This window comes from Idiotropiscis lumnitzeri, chromosome 1 (genome assembly GCF_059441095.1).
Source record: "Idiotropiscis lumnitzeri isolate Australia: NSW breed Sydney's pygmy pipehorse chromosome 1, RoL_Ilum_1.0, whole genome shotgun sequence".
Lineage (NCBI taxonomy): Eukaryota > Metazoa > Chordata > Actinopteri > Syngnathiformes > Syngnathidae > Idiotropiscis > Idiotropiscis lumnitzeri.
The window spans coordinates 11,692,761-11,712,977 of NC_142391.1; the positions used below are offsets into that span (position 1 = coordinate 11,692,761).

A 20,217-nucleotide genomic window follows, 5' to 3' on the forward strand; every position below is an offset into this window, starting at 1 on the left:
ACCCAAGTGAAAGACAAAACAAACTCCATGCTGGAATCCAACTGCTTCCATAAACTGAAGGAGAGATCCAGCCCCCTGATCCTGACCACAATGGAAATGCTTACCTTCCATGGAAAAGTCTGTTTGCCAACATCCAGTTCAATGATGTCTTGGACTCCAGATATCCACTGAGAAATGGGAGATAATAAGCAAAATCAGAATGATCATAAAAGCCAAACGAGCTTCAATTTTGTTATTAGCGGCAAATAAATGGATGGCGCGAGAATGAATGGAGATGTTTTGGAAGATGACATAATCATGTATCTAATCAAGCAGTGAATCCTCATATGGGAATGAATATGAACCGTCAGCCTAAAAATGGATTTCCTCTTCTAATAAAGGCTTTGATGGCATTTTAACATAAAGCAGTGGCTTGGAGGGAAAATACTTTTTTCAAATATGTTGCAAGGTCGACTTAAAGGGAGTAATTTAAGCCGACTCATCTGAGGAAAGTATAATAATGAGTAACATAATGGACAGATGGGGGATCTTGGAATTATAAATAATCAGGCTTTTTTTTTTTTGGTTCCCCCAATCTTGGCTCAGCTTACCCATAGAGCTCCCACGTGTCTTCAGTGGGGAATATTCGAATGAAACCTCCTCTCCTCTCATATTCCTCCCGTGTCCTCCTCACGACTTTGATCTAGCACAGTGCAACGAAACAAAACACATGTTTTAAGACACGCAGGTCTTCCGAAAAACGCTGCCTGAACATCAAGCGTAACACACAGCACACAACAGGACTGTACCTGCTCAGCAGTCAAGTTCAGAATGTTGTCTCCTTCTGGCTTGTCTTTAAACTCCACCGATTCGCTGTTTGGGGCTGCTGGGGGCCGAGGCCACTACAGAAACAAGAGTTGAGGACAGGTCAACAATTAGAATATCATCCATGTGTTGTATTGAAAATCAACATGAATACCACCTATAAATATTCATATAAAGACAGTTTTTCCACACTCTGTGTTGCCTTTTCATAACATGTACGACCAAAGCAGTGATTGACAGCTTTGGCAAGCAGGGTGGAGTGGAGATCAGGACAGCGGACCAGCGCCCCAAAGGATCGCATTCAGAGAATGTCATCTAAATAGCAACAGGATTACTTTTAATTCAACTGACGTGACTGGAAGGGGGGAGGGGGGGGTGCAAAGGCAGCCAAGAAGTGAAAAGGCCTAAGCGCTCTATAAAAGGCTCAACTGTTGTCTCAGTCAAAGTAAAGGAAGACGACAGGTTTTCTCTCAAGGCGGTCGGAGGTCTTCAGCAACCTCTATGACATGTCTGATTTAAAGTCGGGCTTTGGGGTTTGTCACAGTAAGTCGACCAAGAAAAGTTCAGAGCTTTTTAGCCAAGTGGTGCATTGCTGTATTTCAAACATAAGACTTATGCTGGCCACTTTGCTAATGTAATGAGAAATCTCCTCAAATGCGGCATTAGAAAGCCACGCAGGCCATTTGCCTGTCACGGTGAATAACAGTAAAAGAAACATAATCAAATCAGGAAAAAGGGCAAAAGCAATTTCTTACCGGCAATGCAGGAAATGTCAGGAAATTGCAAAGGGATAGAAGTAAAAGGGAATTAATATGGATGGGGGAGGAAAAGAAAACGTCAAGTGGCTGGAGGTGCATTAAAAGGCTGCTAGGAAGCAACAGTTGGGAGGACATGACGTGACCTTCGCATTTCATCACAAAACACTTTCTGTGTGTCTAAGCACTCACAGGAATAAAGCGCACGCAATGCTTGACATGACCGGTTGAACGCGGGAGCATGACTCAGTGCGATCCTGCGCCGCTCGGCTGAAACGTGGCTCGGGGTCGGTACCTGTGTTCTTTGGGCAGGCTGCTTGAGGCTGCCGTCTAGGATGACTCGTTCAGAGCGCGGCTTCCTCTTCAGGGGGTCCTGACACACCAAGCCTTTAGTGATTAAAAAAAAGAAAGCGTTATTACATAATAATGACTTTGCATTTCAACTGTTAAGATTTCGGCTTGACTTTAAACATGCTTCGATCGTCACGGCGAGGACACTTTAAAAACACCAACTATAGTATTTTATTCTTAAGTTGACGTTTTGAAATTGACTACATCATTGAAAGTGTGGTTAAAAAAAGAATAGTACAAAAAAAAGTTAGATGCGGCTCACTGGGATTTTATTTTAGAATAGCAACACACACAAAAATAGACGCATCTCACTAGCGAGCTATTGTTAGAGCAGGTCAGTGGGCTACTCATGCGGTCCTTGGGGGCTGATCCAACAGACTCTGCCCGATAGAACGAGCAGCCTGACATTCACAGAATAAAATTCTGAAGCAACCATTATAAACAAACCTATGACCTTTGTCATTTCAATAGTCTGCCGCAAAGCTCAAACTCAAGCGTTTTGTTTTTTTTTTTGTTTTCTTTTTTTTCGAGGGAGGGAGCAATAACTTTTGACTTAGTGCAGAACCGGAGAATGACTCCTTGACAATTTCCAATGATATACTTTTGCAATCCACTTACGGAAATTTTGTTTCAACTCTGCTGATGGCGCAGGACTTAATTCATTTCATCCGCACATATTTCTATTTAATGTTATGCTCTTCATTTTCATCAAACTTTTCCAGAACAGGAAGACGCGGGTCCCAGGGAGACAACTACCGCTTTAGCGTGTCCACCAAACTGCTAACTAGTTAAACACATATTGGTGCCACGCTGCTGCCGGCTTCCACAGAGGCGCAGCATGAACGCTAATAGAATGTTGTTACTAATTACGGAACTGAGAAGCAACTTGAGTTTGTGTTATCAGCCAGAATTGATTGGGATTATTTGGTACATAATAGACGTGCTGTGTTTTACAAGCTACTACTGATTTCCACTTGGCTTGGTGAAACGTCTCATTCCAAAGACACACGTAAATATGATTCCATCCTTTCGTTAATGACCCGATTTCATTGCTTGAAGGCACGGCACCGTTGACTCATACATTTGTATAGGAATGCGCCAGCACAAAAGCATATTTCCCTTTAATATGATTAGAAGAGAACCACAGATGTATTAAACAGATGGGTTTGATTGACACGTACTAATAGGGAGGCTCAGAGTGCGCCGCTTCGGCTGGAATCGACAAGATTCTCTTAAAAAGACCATAATGAGTTTTGGGATTTTCTGTGTCTGAAGGTGTTGTTGATGAGAGGATACACAAACACACGCACTGTCAATTATTAGGGGAGGAGACCTCTTGTTCGAACACATTTACGCCTTGTTTATGCCGCTTGGGGCTACTATTTGTTATGTCTACGTGCTTAAGATTCATTTCGTTTTATCTGTAGGCTGATCCAGCTTGTCGGGACATACGATAGGGAGACGATCCGTGCGCACACGCCACAAACCCACAGTAATTATACGCAATTAACAATTTTGGTTTAGTAGATGGTCAGAAATGCGTCAGTGCATGTAACATATCGCAGTAGTATTTCATTTAATAGAAAACTCGCATACCGTAAACGGCGACAAGCAACACACCATGACTTCATCTCGGAGTGAATCAACATCAATTTGATGGATTGGCACATTTTACAGCCAATTCATCCAAGTGTCTCCACTGAAACTGGCGCCTCCGTGAAGCTAATATTTGTGGTTTTGAGCGAAAAGGTCTTGACAACTATTGATTGATTTCCATGAAATCGCAGCTTGTCTTACTGAGAGTGACTTATCATCAAGTCACTATCTTTATTTGTGATCTCTTGACGTGTTTGCTAGCAAGATTTTGGTCCAAGGCCACAAAATTGACAACACACCCATCAACACGGTTGTACTTTATGTTCTGCGCTGTTTAGCAAATACAAGTAAACACGATAAACCAGATACCCTCTTGAACAGATGAGGTTGTTTTTACAAGCCGCGCAAATCGAATGCGATCAATCACCAACAATCAGCACAATCACAAATATAATGTTTTTTCTAATTAGATACTTGAATAACATCAATTGTGCAATCAGCAAGTTCTCGTGCGAATGCACTGTAATATGATATCATTCAGTTTCATATTAGATTTGAGCTGAAGTTAGAAAGAAAGTGTTGTAGTCGTACAATGATGTAATTTTATATATATATATATATATATATTAGTGCTGTCAAGTGATTAATTTTTTTAACAAATTAATCACAAAATAACCCATGATTAATCGCGATTAATCACATTTTTCAACTCCAATTTTTTGCGAAGCTTGTAACAGATATTTATTTAAATAATATCTTGGAATTGATGCCAAATCACCCAATATGAAGTATATTAACTTCAAAGACTGTTCTAATAACTTTCTTGGATTCTTGAATACGATCTAAATGGAGACATCTTTACAGCCATTTTTCTTCGATACATTTCTCAAAACCGCCTACAAGCACCACACTCCAGCAGTGTTGGTTTGCAAGGCCCAGTGGTAACTTGAACACGGTATTTTGTCCTGAGACTTGCTAAAAAAATTAGGATTAATCACCTGAGTTAAGACTTTCATTTTGACAGCCCTAATGTGTGTGCACGCAATGAAAGCTCATCAAAAGACTAATCACAAATAATCAGATAAATTGTGTTTCAACAGTGATTTCGAGTGCACTAACCCACAAGTGAAAGCATGTCTGCAATCATGCTGGCCTTTATCTTCAAATCCAAAGGGGCATCACTGCACATAAATAGAAATGATGCAAATAAATCAAGCTAAAATCCACAATCAAAGAAACAAAAAGACCTTCCAAAGTCATATTTTGGCAAAATAATGTTTCCGCTGGATGACACACAAATAAAATAACCACATATTTTGGTGGGTTATAAAAATTCAAAATGTGAGGAAACCAAATCCCTCGGTAACATCAAGTTCAAGACACACAGTTTGGAACGGGCCACTCACCAGGCCAAGGATGGAGAAAGGTTCACCTCCAACAACCAAGGTTTTAGGTTAGCGTCGATGAGCACATCAAATCCATAAAGTTCTACAAAGAGAAAGTCAAAATGAATCAAAAGCTTTTCACCACCAGTCAGCAAAAAAAAAAAAGGCCTGATTCCCGCAAATAAAAACTGAGGAGTATCAAAGTCACAAGCCTTTCCAAAGTTTTATCAGAGCCCCATTATGTGGCATTTGGCAACACGGCCAATGTCTCTCTGCTATGGATTACATGCGTGTTATACAGTATATTCAGTCACTCAAAAGAAAACACTCATCCAGCGCTGCTACTGAGGGCTTGGCTCTACTACATCAACTAAGTGCATACACATTTCATCAGTCGTTAACTGCTTATGTAAGGCAGGGGATCAAAAACAAACTGTGGTCGTGGATAGTTTTGTAGATGCAGTCAAAAATGTCCTCATGGCTGGGAACAGTACGTCCGTCTACATATTGTCAGAACTCGTTAACGAGAAGAGCAGCGCTCAGAGGAGCTTCAACCTCATCATTAAATTTACTATCTTGTCCATTTGGAGGGAGGCACTTTTCCCTTTTGTTTCCCACACTGATACACGCTGCAGTGTCACTTGTCCCCCTTTGAATTGTATCCCTTAAACATGTGTGCACTGCTCTGGGGAGTGTCACGACTGCAAAGTGCAGGGAAACCACGCGGTTTTATAGGGTTAGGGCAAAGCCTGGCTGAAACAGAAGAAAGAAAAAAAATAAATAAATGAGTCTTTAATGGAACTTCAAAAGAAGCGACTGTGTTGAGAAAGGACTTTGGGAGATGGAGGTTTCAAAGCCGCCGCAACGTGCGCTGTTTGTTCAAGCATCTCAGGTCAGTGCCGGTGTTAAACACATAAGAGGCTTTAGGACAGCGAGTGATGACTTACACTTAATAAGAGAGTTCTAGTGAGCAGGTTTAGTTGCTGTTTTTTTTTTTTTAACGTGTCGACATTTTAAAAAGCCCACTATGCAGATGGAGAACATCTGGTAGGTCACTGAACCACTTGATGACTAATAAGTGTTTGAATCAAAATACAATGATGACCTCTGCAGCGGAAAATGATGCCATCTTTTTTTTTGCAATGTGTTAATTCATAAGACAAACCTTAGGGTGGCATTTAAATCAAGTAGGAGTGCTCCAGAGACTTTATGGTGCACAACTCCTCCGGGCATCGTTATTCTGCTCAGTGCAACGCTGGCATCAAAGCAAGAGCTCAGAGAGCGATCTCTCTCTCCTTAAGCAATAGATTTATTGCTCATCCCCCGCCCCGCCCCCGCCCCCAACTGTCCATCAAGGAGATTTAGTTTACTGTCCATTCCTACTTGAATTGCTCCACTTCTTTTTCTCACTATGTGTCATCTAAAATCAAAATGTTTCCATCATAATTCATTGTATGAAACCGGGTAGACATGGACAAATGTGGTTGAACCACAAGGCTAGAAATTGTGATAAAGGCATATTTTCTATTAATGATGGAACAGAACAAATTGTGCCATCTTCCTCAAAGCCAAAATCTGCAAAACAACTTTTTTTTAGCATGTGTGGATGGACAAGACCCTCACTACTTTTCCACTTTGCAGGTTTATTTTATTCTGGGTTAAAACACACATACACATTAAAAAAGAGTGTGTGTGTGTGTCCCGAAAGGCATTTGTATTAGTTGGGGAGCAGAATATTGGTCGACTGTTTTGAGAGTCTGGACAGCCTCATTGGTGGCACCACAACAAGGAGAAAATGAGGAGGTGTTACACCACCTCACAGCCCCCGACAAGCTGACTCCATGTGCCATGCATTTTCCCCCCCAATTAGGAGCAGACCGCCGCGCCTGCCTGCCCCGCGAGCCCGCAGAACCACTCACGGCCAGACACGTTGATTCTGCGGCTGTTAAACGGCCCTGCGACAAGCGCGGCAGACAAGCCCAGGCGAGGCGGCGAACATCCGCAACAGGCCCGTTAAAAAGGGAGGGAAAGAGAAAAAACGTGACAGAGAAAAAGGGATGATGAAGAGCTTTTTTTATTATTATTGGATAAGCACTGCTGGAAACGTTACCACAAGAGACAAAACACCCCTTGAAACAAAAAAAAACAAAAAATCATAAAATCCCCACCCCTGGTTGTGCAGCCACAATCGAAACCACAATAAGACACGAGCATCATCTTCACTGAAGTCGTCTTGCATCACTATGCGATATAAACGATTGCACGCACTGTCAAAGTCCAAATTATCAGCCGTCTGCGTTATTATGATAGCTGTGTCTGATCTTGAGTGTCATCACAGCCGTAAGAGAAGGCGGTGAAAATGTGGGAGTGGCCGAGCAATGTAAAAGCAGGAGACGGGGGATCAGACCGCACGAGGCACTTAATGAGGGACGCTGAGTGGAACACAGGACCAGTAAGTGGAATGTTTTGTGTGTAACAAAATAGGCCTTTGGCTTGGCTAATCAGATCTTAGTCAAAACATCTCGTAATCAGCATCCCTCAGCAAAAAAAAGTCCGTCCATTAATCACACAGCGGTGGTGAGGAACGTCATGGGTGGCATTTTCCACTCACCACTGACACACACGCCCCACACGCATGCAAATCTTAGCGATGTCAAACGAAAAACCTGTTGTTTTCATTTCGGCCCACATGAAACACGGTAGCGCTATAAAAAGATTTTGTTCGAGAACTGCCTTACAGATACAAAAGGACCAATCGAGCAAGGGGAAGAAATCCAATTTCAAAACACTAAACATTGCTCCGAAGCCATGAATAGACATTAAAATGTCAGGAAGCAATTTGTAGTCAATTAATAATACAATGTTCTTCATCGGCTTGCATGGCTCTGTTCCAGACAAGCCAGGGAACGAGTAAAAAATGAACAATAAGTGCTTTTCCAAGTACCTCCACTGCCTGCCTGCACACATTTGTACGTTTGCATTTGCTGCCATCTGCTCTGAAGCTTCACCGGTATAAAAGCGTATAGCAGCTGTCAGTTCAAAGACGAATGCTAATGGAGGCTGCCAAGATAGAAAGTTAAGACGGTGTGGGAGCCTTTTTTATTGAAAGATTCTCTTGTACAAAACAATTTATCAAACATTAGAGCCAACCAGTGCTTTTCAGTCGAGAGCAGAAAAGGTTTGGGTGAACACTTGCAGCGGCAATTATGGCTCTCAATCTATACTGTACTTTCTCGGTCTGTCAAAAAGCAAAGAAATATAGGCTATGTTTACGTTACTTTTTTTTTTTTTTTTAATCTGGAGTAGAATTATGAGCAGATGCACTCTTTTCATGGACACTAAAAATATTGATCCGATGAGGACTTGCATGTTGGTGCATCACACTTTCGATCAGGACAAATTATTTGGACAAATGCAGATTTAGCAAGTACACTGGAAATAGTAGAAGAAGAAAAAGCCAGCGACTTTCATGTCAACAAAACATCACTCTGTCCATTTTTACTTTAAACTTTAGCATAATTTAGCATATTTTTCCCGTTTGCGATGTTATGTAGAGTTAATTAATACTTCCTGATGGAGCTGCAATGTATCCTCCAGACATGCGCACCGATTATCAATCGACATATACCACGCCTCTCGTTCGGAATAAAATCTTGATTGGAATGAGCTTGATCGCGTCCAAATATTCCGAATGTGTACATGAAGCATTTTTATTCCGATCAGACTTTTAGCCCGAATAAGCGTGTCCATGTAAACGTAACCATTTGAAACCGCCTCAATTTACGACTAACTCAATCAGTGACCATTCATTGTTTCTAATGCAACTAGCGGCCCAACAGTGGTGAGTGGAAAACTCCACACTCTGTGGGGCCCTTTTGATTAATTCCAATTTAACGCGCCAAAACAAGGTTTTTCCCAAAGTCCCCAAAAAATGCTCAATTTACTTTTCCCACAAAAAAATGAGGGGAAATAGGGAAATAATTTTGGCAAAAAGTGAAATAAACCAAAATATGGAAAAAAAAATTTAAATCAGTGAATATGAAAATCCACGTCTACCGTGCTGCTAAAATGCAGGGGTGGCTGTAGTTTTAAGTTGTAATATCATCAATCACCTCTAGATGACAGCCTTAGTTACGCTTACACTTTTTATGTTGGTTTGCAGATTTGGAATCATAAGCAGGGCAAATAATATTAACATTTTGAGTGAGTTGATTTTTGTAATAAATAAATTAAAAAAAATATTAAAATTACTAAATGAGTTCTTGCACTTACTGTTGGCTTCTTGTTGAGCAGTTTTATGCCTTTATTGAATTATATTTTAACATTAATTTATTTTTAATTGTTTCTATGCAAGAGAAGGCTTTGAACTGCATCCGAAAATTAAAGTATGTGGTTATTTTGTTTTTTGCTTCAAACACTTTGTTATATATTACGAGGACGGATTTTGCAGCTTTGCAAGAATTTTGTCCATATCTAAAAAAGCATTTTTGACATACATCAGGTTAGGAATCGCATGGTCCTATTTGCCCACCCCTCCACCAGGACTGATGAAAAATTATGCCTCCCTCCAGCATCTAAATTGCCCTGCCGTATGTGCACCATAAAATTACAATTAGGCCTTATATTGTATTGTTATTTATTACCAGCTTGGTTGGTGTGTCAACCGATTACATGATTGCAGTGAGGTAGTCACAATGGTGAACCGTCAATGTCTATTTTTAGGAAACATAATCCTGTGTGCAAGACTGTAACTACTTTAATTAACTTGCTGGAGGCAATCAAAATGAAACAAAATGACACTAAACGCTAAAGCAAGGGATAAGTGGTGTCTTAGTTTCCAGTCAAAATTGTATATATTCTGTACGTCCATACACGCCAGTGCATTTCTAAAAATGTGTAAACCTGTGCAGAGACATTCCTGTGTTACAGTTTGCTGAGCAAGTCAATCATTCGCACTGATTGTAAAAAGTTGTATTATTTCTATTTTTTTTTAGGGTACGTATTGTCCTCACCATTTCTCAATGTGTTCAAACCGAGTCAAAGAACGAGATGTGCAGCTCAGTCAGGACTTTGCTCAGTCCAAACACTTTTTGGCTCTGGAATAGGCAGAGTCCTTAAAAGCAAAATGGCGAGAGAAAGCAAATTTTCCTTTCAGTCACAGATCCAAAGAGCTGCATCAGCTGGTTGGGATCATGCATGAGGGCCAGGCTGAAGCTCACTAAGCCATTTGCAAGCGAATACCCGCATGGTCATCATTCACCATGCGGGTATTAGGCTTCTTCACATATAGTAGCGTTAAGATGACATCTTGACGCAAGTGTGATTTTGTACATAAAAAAACAAGTCCATATTGGCACAACAGCCAAAACAGATAGGTCTACAGAAGTCATATTTGCACAGTCTCATATTTTACTAAGTTCAAGTTTTTTTTTAGCTGCTTTTTCTCAAAAGGGTCACGGGACGTGCTGGAGCCTATCCCAGGTGTCGTCAGGCAGTAGGCGGGCTACATCCTGAACTGGTTGCCAGCCAGTTGCAGGGCACACAAAGACAAATGCTCACAATCACGCCTAGGGACAATATAGACCATCCAATAAACCTAACATGCATGTTTTGGGAACGTGGGAGGAAACCAGAGTACCCGGAGAAAACCCACGCGGGCATGGGGAGAACATGCAAACTCCACACAGGAAGACCGGAGCCAGAATCAAACCCTGTACCGCTGAACTATGTGGTGGACGAGCTAATCAGCATAACAAATTTAGAATTTCTTGCCAGTTGTTGTACGCAACATTAGCAAAGCAATTAGAATACATTGTTTTGATATCATAAAATTTGTGCCAAGTTATCAAAATGGATATTGTATTTAATGACAGAAAAAAAACAATTTTATTTTTACATACGTATCTGTATTTCTGCTTTAGCACAGAGTGTGAGTACTTTTGCCACCTCTGTTCTAAAGTAGTACACTCTGCCAAGTCAAATGTTAGTTGGCATTTTTTCCACTTTCTGTCATTTTGAGAAAAGGATAAGAATACCGAAGCAGTTGGTCTGGTGGGGAAGAAATGTCTTGCAGGCCGTGGCGATCTGCATCTGAGCACTGAGCACAGCTTTGATGATCACATCCTCAACCTGTCTCATTAACACTGGGGGGGGGGGATGAACAGACACACATTAGAGGATGTACTTAATCACAGAATGGAGATAAGAAAAGGTGGCACTCACAGGTGGTATCCTTTCCTTCTTCCCTCAAGTAGCGTAACATCGCACTCATACTCCACTTGTTCCCATAGTCCTCAACCTCAGGGTCATCACAACTGTAAGTGGGAGAGATGCACTTACAATGAATAGAAGGTTGGTTAACTTCCTAAACAGAACATGAAAATGATGTGGTGGGTGAAATCTGGCCCCCGGGCCTTGAGTTTGACACCTGTGGTCTCGACTAACCCCCTAATTGAAATCATGTAGCAGCGCCTTCGTACTTTTGACCACATAGAAGTGAAATTCAGATAAGGATTACCTGACGTAATCGCTGCTCTTTTTGTTCACACTGTAGTTGGTGAGATGCATGAAGGTGTTCTTAATATTCTTTGCAGTCCCGTCATACTTGACAGTGGCAAATCTGAGTGTAAATAGAAGCTGTTTATGCCACATGCACAAAAAAAAACAACAAAAAAAACACATTTCTTTAGATGATTAACTGACACTTGACACTTTGTGTAGAGATTAGTTTTCTGGGAGTGTTTCAGAGGCACAGATGCCACATGTGCAACAATAAGAATTCCTTGGCACACATTATGTACCTGAATTCCAACACAACCCAAAGGAATGTCAAGAGATAAAAATGGGAACAAGAATTTAAGACCCATTTATCGCTTGCAAAAACACACCCTCTGGTTTGTTGCACATAAGTAAAAATGACACCAGTTGTTCTGTCAAGCTTGTACTTTATCTACCGTTTATTATTACCTCTACATGAATACCAACTGTAACTCCACCTGGTCATTGCCTCTGCTCAGAGGAAAAAAAAAAACATTATTGGCCCATTATCGCCACAGTCACCCAATGTTACAAATACAGTTGTCCATTGTAAGATTATATCTTTAAACATACTATTGAACAACCGAGAACTTTGTTGCAAAGTCCAAAACCCACTCTCACTTCAGACCAGTTTTAGTCAGACATGTTTTGCCTGCCCTCTGCTGGTCAATGAGGGAATAACAGTCTCGAATCTTGTATGACGGTAACAAAGAGCTTCGCTTTATTACGCTTTAAACATTTGCATCTGAACTTTTATTAAAAATCTAAAGTGCACATACATAAAGCTAAAAATAAATGGGGACATTTATTTATTTCTAAACTGTCTTCCCTATTTTTTGTTGGAGAGGTTCAAGAAATTACAACATAACAAAAGTGCAAAGTACACTCACCTAGCCAGGCCTTCCTCATACACATAGATGAGGAGTGGATCGTATGACGTGACCAACACATACAAGCGCACGTCAAACTTGAAATCTGTGGAACAAAATGCTAAATGAAGGCAAATCGTGCGGATTCTCTACAAACCTGGTTAAAAAAATAAATAAAAACGTACTACCGGTGGCACCTAAATTGAAAAGATTAGAAACAACTCACCATCTATCAGAAGAGGGTTATGAATATAGCGGGACACCAACATGTTCTCATCAACTGAAATCTGATTTGGCTGTTGGCGGTGAAAGGGAAAAAAAAACAACAACTCAATAATAATGTATTTTACAAAACACAGACAGTATTTTGTTTATCACTCTTAAAATATATCAAAAGGTACAATCTGGAGGTAACCTACACCATCCACTATTGGTGTGTTCCATCTGCGCTCAGAAAATTGGAAATTCAAATTTTAAGGTAAGAAATGACAAGTGGAATGCAGTGAGTGACATATTTATCATATATGTGTGTGTCCACCTATTTGCTAGTTAGTAGGCTCCATCCTGGTAGTCTTCTGTAAAGAGATAATTAAAGCAATAATGCTAGTAGTGGCCTAAGACTATTTACACTAGAGCAGTGATTTTGAAGTGTGACGCATGTACCACTCGTGGTACGAAGGCTCCCTCTTGCGGTAAGCCAAAGAATCACTGAATTAAATGTTCAAACTCTGCACGCAACAGTGGTTTAACTTTTTTTAATCCACTACAGCACAATTGTTGAATTCATTTGTATTGAACCTTTAAGTAAAATACATTTGCTTCCCATATTTTAAACCCATTTGTTTTTATTTCGATACCATTTTGATTTAACTCTCACATGCAATACTGCGTGAGAATAAACGATGAATAAATGGAGATTTCAATTGAATAATTAGTTAAATACAGTTTCAATTTTTAAAGTCTGTAAGTGCTATGTATGATGTTACCATGGCATACAATAATGCTAAATCTTTTACTAAATAAAACCGACGCCTGGGTATTTGAATGTTGGTCATTACAGTGGCATTTGTAATTTATGATGTGGTACTTTGTGGAACCACTGTCCTAAAGTACTCACAGCGCACAGAAGGAGAAGTGACAATGACCAACTGAGGCCACTGTGTCTTTTATGAGGCGCAAACATGCTACAAATGCTGAACAAGTTGACTTCAAATTAACAGCCGGAGAGTGTTTAACCTCAAAGCTGGCTCCAGTTCAGAGAAAACACGCACCAAAAAGTGTACATACTGTATATCTTCCTTTTCTCCAAACATCACTCTGACATTCTTTTCATAAAAACGCCACAGAAGAAGAATAATTGTGCAAATGTTTTCAGACGGTGAGAGGCTTGGAGAGCAGCGCCAAAAAGCAAAAGACCTTGAAGTGTGTGATTTACTCCACCAAATTAATTCATTTTTCAAACGCGAGTTGATAGCTCTTTCAAATAGAGTGCACGCCGTCGCACAGAACATCTGCTCAGCCAACTGTTAAGTACTGTACAACTCACGCAGGATTCTCTCTGACAATTAGATGCAAAACGTTAATTGCTAGTCACACTGACACTATTCTCACACCAGTGAAGAATAATGACTTGCACGTGTAAAATCCATTCATCCGTTCTGCAAAACATTTATCCAGTTGAGAGTTTCGGGGAGCTGGAGCGTGTCCCAACTTTCTTCGTGAGAAACGCAGACTACACCTTGAACTGGTCACCAGTCAATCTCAGTGCAATTATAGAGACAGATGACCATTCACACTCACATTCACACGCTCCCTGAGAGGGAATTGAATCCATGCTGCCTGCAATGGAATCTTCACATAAAAAGAAACATAATCTACTGTAAAAGAATTTTTTGGACCAGATTAAAAGGAACAAGAAAATAATTGCGTTTATTATTTCAGTTCAGCTATAAGCTTCATATTTGGATGTCAAACACAAATATTAAGAGTCATCATTCTATAATTCCCACACGCTTTTAATGTGTTTGAAAGTGCCAAAAATGACAAACAAGATTGAACGTTTTCCCTGTCACTGCTTGGAAATAACTTGGAATTCAAAATTGTGTCTATTTTGGAGGACTTTGTTGAATGCAGTGCCATCACGGCAATAAGAATCCAAATGGAAGGATTACTCACATTGCTGACTAAGTAGATGCCTCGTCCTCTTGAAGATGCAACTGGTTTAATAATCCACGGGCCTTTGTCCTTGGCATAACTACCTGAGATGCGAGGAGAAAGTTGAAGACAATTCAGGATTGGAATCATCATGAACAGGCCATCTCTGCTGGCCTAACATAATCAAAAAATCATGATCAGATTCTTCACATTGATGTCATATTATATTCTAGTGTCGAATTTTTAGGTGAGAGTTTTTATCCAATCAGAATTTAGCCAGCTCATGTTGCCAGGCAGATTTCATAATTCCACACACTATTTGTCTGAGGCCTTCAGACACAATCACGGGCGTCTATTCTGTGTGTGAGGGGTGTTTACAGTTGATAGCCAATCAGATCACGAGTTGATGACAGTAAGGCCTTCTCGCTGGCCTTACGTTGAAGGTGATGAACGCGCCTTGTGATCGGATACTCACTCGTGAGGGGGCAGCGCTATGCCAGAATCAACACACAGTCAGTCGTAACTGGCGACCGTTTGAAAATCTAAAATATATTCTTGCTTTTTTAAACCACAATGGCCAAAGGAGGGAAAAGTGTGGATTTAATTGCAGATACACTTGTGAGGCCATTTTCAAGATGGACCTTTCGAGAGAAGCTGGGTCATTCAACACTCAGTAGTGTGTAAGTCTTTCTGGATATTATTTCACCAGCTGTGGTGTCATAAATGACGGAAATATGAGGGGGATTTATTCAAGTCGGACTTCACTGAAGGCCTCCGTGTGAAATGCACGACCCGCCACTGCATTTCAATGTGCTCTTCCTATTTGATTGAGATTTGAATTTACTGCTAAATTGACGTCACGGTCCATGTATTGCACCTCATTCCAATGAAAATAATTTTGTGGTTGCATACTGTCTATGAAGGATGGACAGAAATGAGCTCGACCAGGTAAAGCAGGTACTTACTGTAGAATTCCTGGTATTCCGACGGAAGCACAAAGGTCTGTGGAACTATGTGGAAGTTTTTGAAGCCATGGGCTTCCTGCATTCGTTGAATGTTTTTATAAAGCCGATCTTTGCGGGTCAGCTCATACGATCTGCAAATGGACAGGATAGAGAAATATGGCTTTTATGGGAACGGGAGAAACTCCGGCAGGAGCTTGTGGTGACGTTTAAGTTAGCTAAGTAGCATCAGTCACAAATATTAGAGGAAAATAAGTACATTTAGATTCACAGGACAAAGAAAATTCAAACAGAAAGGGTTGAAACATAATAGATATTGTATACATTTTCGTGCAAATTCAAAAGTAGAATGCGTAGCCGACCAGTGCAGTTTAACAAATATTTGTGGAACCATGACTGAAATAAATGAATATATAAAACTAAATTTGGAGTTCAAATGAGTAATGTCACACAAATCACTTCAGCTAAGTGTGCAAAAGGATTAACTCTACTAGCAGGTTTTGCTTTTTCTTTGGTTTTTATGTATTTCGGATGCCACCGGGCACATACTATAAATTGAGATGCTGTATAAATATTCACATAAGCTCTAATTAATTGATGAATTGGCTAAAGTGTGTAACAGACGTTTGTCAACAACAGAAAAAAAATCAAACATAACAATCAATAAATAATCAGCCAATTTACTGTCCACATTTGAAACACACAATGAAAATTGTACCTAATCAAATCTCGGCGCAAAACGCAACCATTTAGGGGTAGTCTGGAGCCCTAACTTGACATTAATTCCAACGAGAAGAGTATTTTGACATTTTAAATCCATCAGTATCATGAAATGGATTACATTGATTGAACGAGTAGGAAACTTCATATATCGAGAATCAACCATTCAAGGCACTGAGTTTTCTCCCACCTTGGAAAGTGGTTGACCTTTTGGAAATCTTGAAGGCCTCGCAGTAGGTAAGGCTTCAGGTGGGATCCAGTCCACATAAGGTTAAAGTCGTTGCTATTTGAGTGAACCTGAAAAAAATGTGAAAAGTTTTTCCAATTAGCCGGCTCGTGACTTGGGATGGTGTTAATTTTCTTAGTAGGCACCTGACAAACACCGATCTTAGCACAGCAGCAAAACGGAACAACGCAAAAGATCGTCACGCGTGCCGATGTCATCATGGATGCATGTGGCTTGGTAGTACATAAGAGAGAGCCTCACCCAACACTGGCGAAATACACCCCAGCTCTACTGAAATGATGACAATATGATTTCGAAGTCACATACTCATCATCTTAATCCGTTTTGCTTGATTCCAGCCATTCATTAGTATGGAGGTTGTGTTCACATGAGTGCGCGATGTCTAGAGGAGACAGATGTTTGCAATAAAGCCTTATTAAAGTCTGGCTCTGGTCATTCACTGTGGTAGACACTCGTCTGTCTTTGATGATGGGTTTCTGGGAGTCAAGAAGCATTGAAATGAAATAAAAAAGAGAATTAATTGTAACTGCTTGGAAGGAGCAATAATTGGGATTGTATGGCCTTGTGAAACCAGATTAATGCTCTTGAGGTCATTTTGGTTCTTTCCGTGCATGCGTTCCCAGGCTTTGACATCGTTATTATTTGGGTGTGGGGGCAGCCCTGTTCTATCCTACACAAAGGAGGTTCACATAAATGGTCATTTTGGAAGCTAACCTTTTATATTTGCCTCATTTTGTGGAGAACATTACCTCATGGAAACCATGATTGGTCAGGATGCCCCGCACCAGGCGACTCTCTGTGCGCACAATCTTGAAGGCCATGTTGTATCGCTCTAGAAAATGGAATCGATTGTCATGTAATGAATAGTGGAACCGATATTGTACAAATAATATACAATATTGTCACACGAAACAGACTGACAGCGACAACACGGAACCAAAGATAAATGAGCTTTTTCATTTTTTTTAATACTTTCAGTACCTCCTAAATTACTTCTAGGTGACATCATCACCATGCAAAACACTTTTACTCCCCTTTCCATTGGTATCTAAAATTGTGTGAGTAGCTGTACTAAATTTTAGTTTTATGATACAGTGCTTAACTTGTTATATGTGTTTGACAGTCAAAATGTTAAAATGCTACTTCACATAAAAAAAAACACATTAACAGTCAATAAAGATTTGGCAAAGATTTGATGGTGGTGAAGTGTCTATAGGGGGGGGGCAGTTTGAGGGGAAGGCCACTCAAACAATTGCTTGACAAGAATATGGCATGGCATTCTGATTAATATTGCATTTTGTTTGCGAAATATGTGTCAAGCAGTAAAATCCACCCGTTTTTAGGCATCTCAGGGCCATTTTGTCACTTGTTGTCGACTGAAAATGACATCACAGTTGCTTAAGGGTCAGCTAATGACCAATCATGGCTCCGTTGCAGAAAACAGGGGAGCCGCGATTGGTCATTACTCAAGCCAGAGCAGCTGTGAAGTCATTTTCAGTCGACAGAAGTGACAAAATGGCCGCACCCAGTGTGGCCAAAAATGGGGGGAATTTTGCTGCTTCACTCATATTTCCACAAACACAATATAAATCAGATTGTTGTGTTTACACAAGTAAAAATGCATTGAATACTTTATTGCATATAATTTGGGGGGGTTGACTTCCCCTTTAACGCAGTAAGTTATAGAAACATTTTTTGTGAGAGGAACAACTGGGAAGTCAACAAGAGTCAAAAACACTATTCGACTTTGGAGATTGCACCTGATAGTCTCTTTAACAACTAACTCTCAATTCTGATTATTTTTCCAAGTACCTCCGCCAGCATAGCTAGATCCATCCTTTGAAACAATGGCTTCTGGGAAAAACAAGAAGATTGGAATTGTCCTGCTGAGTCCACTCCAGGCAATGCAAGGATGGTTTCTAGTCATTTAAAAAAAAAAAAAAACATTTCGATGAGTCACCATTAAAGTCAGATTTTGTCAATATCATCATGAGGAGGAGCTGGACAAGAGCAAAGCCCACATACTGTACTAACAAATGATCTTACGCACCAGACACAGCTTGCTTATCAAGCTGAAAATACGATAAAACAACATGTTGATGTGGAAGAACTCAATCAGCCATGGCTGCTTCTGATAAGACTGGGAGGCATGTAAATAATTGTGGCCCCCATCTTAGGTATCCAAGTTTGATACACAATAGATCAGATAGCATTTTTATGAATGTTTACTTTGGACAAAAACATGATTAAAACCAGTAAAACATGATGTGTTAGTGATGTGGCTGAAGTGGAAAAGACAGAACATTTCAGACTGGCAAGAAAACAATTGCAAAGTCAAAGACACACTTGTTTGTTGTTGTGTTCATGCCGCAGAAGATTTACGTATGTTCTTTGGATGACACACATTTAATTTGGTACTTACTCAAAGTGTCTCATTCGGGTGGCAGGTGAACTGCTGAAAAATATTCCCCATGAACAAACGAGCTAGCTAAATAAATATTGTTTAAATATGCAGTATATACACAAATCTGAGCGGTCCGGTACCAAATGGCCTGCAATCTGGTACCAGGCCGCGGACCGGTGGTTGGGGACCACTACTTAATCAACAGATATCACAAGACAAACAGGGAGGGCACCCATGTAGACAAACAACGATACTCACACGAAAATGTGTTTTATACTGCCCCCCGGTGGACAAGGTACGCAGAACAGGGGCACAACGTGAGAAATGTATTTCAAAGGGGAAATTTTTATTTATTCAATTGGGGAAAAGAGCGTGGTTACCGAACAAATTAAACTCGCAAGTCGGGGCATCGTAGGGCAATCAAGCTGATGATAATAGTGTTTGACATAAATTTGGACAAGACGAGAGGTATAAACGACTGAGAACTCACTCATGTTCGTACTCAGAGGAGGAATCGGAGTCCTCTTTATCTCGAGCAACAGCTGGCATCTCCAGAGAGACTGTTCAAATCCTGCACGGATCAGGTGCCTGCCATTGTAGAGGCACCCTGAAGCAAACCAAGACAAATACAAAATGGTTGATTTTTCCCCCCCGTCTCTGAATCCCAAAACAAGGCTACGACTCCAATAAGAACGAACATAGCATGACAGATTGTTTGTAGCTTGACTTGTAAAATAGCCTGCCATTTAACGTTAGTGGATAACATTTCGCGTCTAACAAATTATAAATCCTGACAGCTGAACAGCTACGAGAAATTGACACGCAACTGAATAAAGACAACAAAACAATCGATAGTAGCGAAAAGCAAAAAAATATCCCAAAAATTAAATGCAAAATAATACATGCGACGTGCTGCAGTGTGTGTGTGGGCGGGGGGGGGGTCTAATAAAAACATTAAACTTGCCTTTATTTCAGGGCGTCTATCAAAAGCTAACTAGCTTAGTTGTGCAGGTAGAGTTGATCGCCGCTAATCTTCCTTGTTACTACAACAACTATGTAGCAACACTGTACGGCACATGCGCACTGTCAGATTTCCTGTATGATTTATTTTTCCTCCACTAAGGTTTTTTTTTTGGGGGGGGGGGTGATTAAACGCAGATTAATGTGAATTTCATATAAAAATCTGAAAAATAATAAAACAATAAGAAACTGTGTTTGATTGCTTCTTATAAGATGACAACTAACAACTAAGAGACTTAAGTTACGATGAGGGGAGTCGACTTAACGCTAGTGTCTCGAGGGAGCACCATCTTGTTGTTCCTAGTAACTCTTTGTTAAACACAACCAAACACGCATGTTCGTGGACTTCTTAAATACGATTGGTTAAAATAAAAGTAGGCGAAACCAAAAGGCTCCCTCTGACCAATCATATC

General features: G+C 40.3%; 1 protein-coding gene across 5 annotated transcripts in view; it reads right to left on the reverse strand.

The window, feature by feature from the left end:
• ttll5 (tubulin tyrosine ligase-like family, member 5) overlaps positions 1-19,858 on the reverse strand; it is a 49,527-nt gene extending 29,669 nt beyond the window's left edge. For 3 of the 5 annotated variants that reach the window (XM_088316593.1, XM_088316565.1, XM_088316557.1), the window contains exons 1-18: positions 19,749-19,858; positions 19,275-19,391; positions 18,193-18,299; positions 17,130-17,212; positions 16,324-16,430; positions 15,417-15,547; positions 14,473-14,555; positions 12,524-12,593; positions 12,319-12,403; positions 11,409-11,510; positions 11,114-11,205; positions 10,927-11,034; positions 4,913-4,994; positions 4,626-4,687; positions 1,855-1,946; positions 789-881; positions 591-682; positions 105-167 (exon numbers count right to left, since the gene is read on the reverse strand). In XM_088316593.1, the coding sequence (XP_088172719.1) occupies positions 105-167; positions 591-682; positions 789-881; positions 1,855-1,946; positions 4,626-4,687; positions 4,913-4,994; positions 10,927-11,034; positions 11,114-11,205; positions 11,409-11,510; positions 12,319-12,403; positions 12,524-12,593; positions 14,473-14,555; positions 15,417-15,547; positions 16,324-16,430; positions 17,130-17,212; positions 18,193-18,299; positions 19,275-19,333 (1,511 nt within the window). In that variant the 5' untranslated portion in view covers positions 19,334-19,391; positions 19,749-19,858. Of the gene's footprint in view, positions 1-104; positions 168-590; positions 683-788; positions 882-1,854; positions 1,947-4,625; positions 4,688-4,912; positions 4,995-10,926; positions 11,035-11,113; positions 11,206-11,408; positions 11,511-12,318; positions 12,404-12,523; positions 12,594-14,472; positions 14,556-15,416; positions 15,548-16,323; positions 16,431-16,505; positions 17,051-17,129; positions 17,213-18,192; positions 18,300-19,274; positions 19,392-19,748 lie in introns of those variants that run through there. The other 2 variants (XM_088316584.1, XM_088316575.1) reach the window with 2 other exon arrangements.
• Positions 19,859-20,217: the final 359 nt, after the last annotated feature.